The sequence below is a fragment of the Macrobrachium nipponense genome, chromosome 41, assembly GCF_015104395.2.
Source record: "Macrobrachium nipponense isolate FS-2020 chromosome 41, ASM1510439v2, whole genome shotgun sequence".
NCBI lineage: Eukaryota > Metazoa > Arthropoda > Malacostraca > Decapoda > Palaemonidae > Macrobrachium > Macrobrachium nipponense.
Window position 1 is genome coordinate 18982251 of NC_061102.1, and position 5496 is coordinate 18987746.

At 40.6% G+C, this 5496-nt stretch overlaps 1 protein-coding gene across 1 annotated transcript in view; it reads left to right on the forward strand.

The window, feature by feature from the left end:
• Window positions 1-5496, forward strand: part of LOC135212786 (lanC-like protein 2) — an 18273-nt gene extending 12777 nt beyond the window's left edge. Inside the window, exons 4-5 of the mRNA XM_064246561.1 lie at window positions 4529-4615; window positions 5178-5496. Of these exons, the coding sequence (XP_064102631.1) occupies window positions 4529-4615; window positions 5178-5242 (152 nt within the window). The 3' untranslated portion in view covers window positions 5243-5496. The remainder of the gene's footprint in view (window positions 1-4528; window positions 4616-5177) is intronic.

Sequence of the window (5496 nt, forward strand, 5' to 3'; positions counted from 1 at the left end):
TATTTACAAATATACAGAAATCAGAGAACAGTAGTTGTGAAAGCCCATTTTAAAGAGTGGACATGTTAATATAGAGTAGTTAATATAGTAAAAAAAAAAAATTTGTATGCACTTAGTCTTAAATAAAACCCAAGTTATGTGCCTTTTGTGCAAGTGTGAGAATAATGATGTACAAGATCTCATTTGAAATAACAAAATCATCAGATATAGGCCTGATTAGTTATGCATTTGAGGTAAAAGAAAATTATTCACTTTGTGTATCATTTAAAGAATTAAGAGTATTCACTGTAAGAACTTTGAACTCATGTTATTGTTATAATTATGTTTTCTCTTTTTCTCTGTTGAAAAATGTATTAAATATTGATATTAATACCACATGAAACAATTAGAATTCTGCAGAAATATAAACCAATTTTTTTTAATCAGGAGTAACCTTCAGCATGGTCATTGAAAACTTGGTAGTAAGGTAGTTAGTTGATGGGGAGGGTATGTTGAAATGGGAAAATATCCCCCTCTCGTCAGATGTGTCACTTACTTTTCTTTCACCTCATGATAGACGTGCTGCACTCGAGTGTCCCTACTTGGTTGAGAACTTGGGTGGGCAGTAATTCATTACCCTTTGTTTAATTGTGTTTGTCTATGTTCTTATTATTACCTTGCTGTTTGGGATTTACTTTTAGTGAGAATGGTTTGGGAAGAGGAGAAAGAAGGATAAAAGGCATTCACTGACTCCATCATTGGGGAACACACCTTCGAATCATTAGTTTTTCTTTCTCCAGCCTTCTTTTATTCCTCTTCCACTTCCTGTTAAACCAGTTCATGACCATTTGAGGGCAAATCAGCTGCTGAGGGAGGTGCTCCTTCAGAAACTGCCTCTCCCTCTCATTTCTTATCCATTTCAGGTATATACATGTAAGGCATCATCATCATTGCAATACCTGCGGAAGATTTGGCCTGCCTTGAATATTTAAGGTAGTCCATCATTTGCAGCTTTACTGGACAACCTTGCAGAGGTGAAGGACTTTGCACCAAAGCATCCATCACTTAAGATAGTTACTGAAGCACCTATTGCTTGTCTAAAGCTGCTCTGGATTTGCTGGCTGTTGTAAAGGAAGGGGATCCTCCTCTTGCAGTAGTACTTCCTGTAGCATATCTTCTGGTAGATGTGACTTTGTCTTGTCTTTGGTTCAGACCACAACCACCCATTCAGTGCATGGACCAGTGAGAGTTAAGGAAAGAAGCCTACCATTAGATATGCTATAGGAAGTACTACTGTAAGAGGAGGATCCCCTTCCTTTACAACAGCCAACATATCTGGAGCAGCTTTAGACAAAGTAACAGACATATCAGTAACTATCTTAAGTGATGAATGCTTAGGTGTAAAGTCCTTCACCTCTGTAAGGTTGTCAAGGAAGGTTGCAAATGATGGACTGCCTCAAATATTCAAGACAGGCCATATCTACCGCAGTTACTGCAACAACATTGATGCCTTAGATGTGGTCTTTTTCCTCCTCAGCCGTGAACTCTTCTTCACCACATAGGCAGAGAATGAATGGGAACACTCAGGTTAACTCTAGCCATGGGAGAGGGTCTTCTCAACCTTCTTCAGGAGGTCATAGGAGGGTACATGTAGAGTTAACTCGCTCAAAACATAAATGCTCTCCAGAGCGCACAAAGTCTGAGCACTCTTGTCCCAGAGAAAGGTTACCTTTGATTTCTTCCATGTGGGTGAGACAGGAATAGGAGACGGGTGCAAGGGCCCATTCTTTCCGTCTACTGGCCCAGTGCTCACGGAGTCTAGGAGCTGGGAGGCAGTGGTGTCTAAAGTCAGAACACCCTCCTGATAGAGACTCCACTGAGTTCTGCACCTTTTCTCTAGTGAGAGGCTCATCTGGCTCAGTGTTGGACTGAAAACAGCCAAGGGAGAACTCTGGTGTGACTCCTTCGTATGAAAAAGGTGCGACTCATATATCTGATGAAGCCTGACAGCCCACTCCTCTGGAACCCCTTCTGGCAATGTTGAAGCAGCACTTCAGGGAGGTTATTTCACTTATCTGTGAGCAGAATACCCTCAGGAAGGTGACTTCTGCTTTGTACCTGCTGACAGTTTCATCTGCTAAGGTGACCTTTTGGAATGCTCCAGAGGAATAGCCCATAGTCATGTTGCCATGATCTTAGTTAGCTCGTGGTGTTTTGGAGAAGGTGAATGTTTCTAGTAGCTGAAGCAAACTCGTCCCACATGCTGCTTTTACATCCAGGAGGATGTGGAGGCTACTCCACTGTCTTTGGACTCATCAGTCTGTTGGTTGAACAACCTCCCTGATGGAGGCTTTGATGTTCTCTGCTGCAGAAGCTATTACCATGGAGACATTCTCCATGACATCTCTCCTGACCGTCTCATGGCTTGACTTTTACACGATGATGGGCTTTGCTGTGTCAGGTATCTTAATGTAGAGCAAGAAGGTGCTGTTTATAAAGTTTCTGATGTCAGGAAGTTAAGGCCCTTATCTTTCTGGCTCACTAGACTATCAGCCAGTAAGCAGTCTGGTCCTTCAAAGGAAAGACATGGTTTTCTCATTTATGAAGGCAGGTGTAACATCAAAGTAGCCTTTTACTATAAAATAGTTTGGTTTTGGGCTTGTTGCTCCTCTTCCCTGAAAGTACAGTAGTGTGGAGGCAGCAGTTAATCACAGAATCTCTTAAGTCCTAATATTCCCCAATTTAACCACTGCTTTCTTCAGAAACTTCTTAGAGGAAGTTCCCTTGAACTCTCCACCTCTGACATATTGAAGGAGTGGGCAACAAAAGTAAAAGGAGGGTGCATCTCACGTGGAGCTGAAGGATTCACCTTGTCTGCACATCAACGTTATGGACTACAGGAAGCATGATAGTGTTTGAAGCATTTCAGCAGTTAGAAGCTGCTTGGTGTTGATGAGAACAACGTGGGTGGTGTGTCTAGTTTAACAAACAGGAGAGTGGTGTCTAGGAATCTGGAAGTTGGCTTTGCAGATCTACAAGTTGGTGGAACGTTCGCCAGACTGTTGAGTTGACTGCAACATACATTGTGGGTAAGCAGGATATTACTGCAGATAAGTTTAGTCTCAGTCAGGTTGTGGGGTTGGAATGGTCTCATCTTCCTCAAAAGGCAGGTAGGTTGTCTAAGTTGATGGCTGTCGCCTATCCTCAATGTTTATTATAAAAAGTTAAGTAAACAGAAAATTCCAGTTTCTTGTTCTTCAACATGCCTGGGACAACCTAGACGTGTGCATTCCCCGTCATTCAGACTTCTTTGTAGGGTGGTAAACAGGGTGTTTGTCACCCTAGGAATTCAGAAGACTCTGGTGGCTCCTCATTAACCACACAACCAAGCGGTGCCCTAATCTACTGTCTCTGCTGATCGAGGCACTGAGAGAGCTACCCCCTAGCCCCACCCTTCCCTGTCAACTGCACATTCACTGGTACCTTCAAGGCAGTTCACTCCATGCATCTTCATACTTGGTTAACCAGATCTCTTGTGGGGGACCTTCCACCTAAAGAGTAAGTCTCCTATATAAAAGACATCGATTTGTATTTCCATAGGAACAAATAACAAATTTAGGGAACAATTTGTATTTTTCCTATGCATACAAACTTGGGCCTTTTATATATTTTAATCCCACTTCATCTGCTCCTCTCTGAACATGCTGTCAAAGGAAAATTGAGTGATATTGCCATGTTAGGGATACTCCTCTGCACATCCCCCATCTCCACCTTGATATCCAAGTTTCAATGACAGATTCCAGTTCACACTGAAGGGTACTCCTAAATAGAAAGCTTTGGTTAGCACCTAGGAAAAATACATGTTAATTTTACATTTTTTTTTTTATTGTCACTAAAAGTCATGTGTGTAGCATTCACAAGGAATCCATTACTTAATAATTTCACTAATTAATCAAACTTTCAGCCCTGTTGGTGGCTAAAGATATCAAGTTAAGTAGTTGCAATATGTATTCAGCATTTGATCACTTAATAGTTTCCATCTGGCACCAGATTTATCCTAATGATAAGTAAGACCTCAGGTTTGTTAGCAATGAAAAATACAAATTAATTAAAAATTTGTCATTTTATCACAGTAGTAGTTTCAGGATTAAGCTCCCTGAAGACACCTCTACAATAAGCCATGCATGCACTGTAAATACTAAAACTATTTTGCAGAGACCCATCAGTTCCTAGCTGCATTTCTTGGTTCTTTCTTCATTCATTTTAGTTTGTCTCTCACCAATCTAGTCTAGCCATTTGCACCTAATAACATGTCCTTCAATCCAGCCTTTAAAAATAATTGAAATGTGATTCAATGGTACTGGTTAAAATACTACTTAATAATGCAACTATATTACCTGAGCACACTTATCAAATTATTTATGATGAGCTGACCATTCACAAGATTCCAGTTGCTTAATTCTTCACTTAATCATCCTGAGAACACGCTCTACCTGGAGTACTACAGGTATAAAAACCTTTGGTCTTTACATATGGGATTTACTTTCAGCACAAGCTGGAACCAGCTGTTTAACTAAAAACAAGGTGGTTATTGGTAATTGGCTACCGACAGTAGAGGAGGAAGCTCCGCTATCCAGTCAGTACCCATTCACTTTTCCTTTTGGCTGCAGTATGAATCAGACATCTCTCTTCTGCTGCCTGCCATTTGGCTTTATTATTCATAATTCCTTTAGTTTTTAGTATAATTGTTGTTTCGAGATATTTTACTTTATTTGGGAATACTGCAATCTTACATGTTTTATTCGCTCCTTCCTGTATCGTTGTTCCTACATACCTCGTTTTAGCCTGTATGAGCCTTTCTCTATGATATTCTCTCTAAACCCTTTTTTGCCTTTGATATAATGCTTGATATTCTCTTTAATTTGCTTTGCCTTTGATATAATGCAAACCCTTCTCTTCTCTTTGCCTTGATGTTTGTTCTTTTATTCTGTTACGTATATCTATGTTAATATTATGCATCCAAGGAGGGAAGGTGTGCATCTTGCCTTAACCCATTTCTATTTTTAGACGCCTCAACCTTATTTTATCAAACATCCTTGTTCTACATCTCTTCTCTGTTTGTTCTGTGTTTTCTTCCTGAAACAAGCAGGGTTTTTATTTCAATCACACCACTACTTGGAATGTTTTTTGTCTTTCAGATATTGTAGAGCTTGAGAGGCTTGAGACAGAGGTGGGTTCTCTTGCTACAGTGGTGGTGTTGTAACCTGTCACACAAGAGCTCTGCTTGCCTTCGAGCATGGAATCCCCTCTCCCTTCGCAATTAGGAGGAAGCAGAGGTTAATATTGCAGGACCCCTAGAGTTTTCTGTTTTTGACAAGACCAGTAGGTGTACAGGCAGTCCCCGGGTTACGACGGGGGTTCCGTTCTTGAGACGCGTCGTAAGCCGAAAATCGTCGTAAGCCGGAACGACGCTTGGAAATATGTCTTAAACTAATAAAAAGTTATAAAAACCTTACT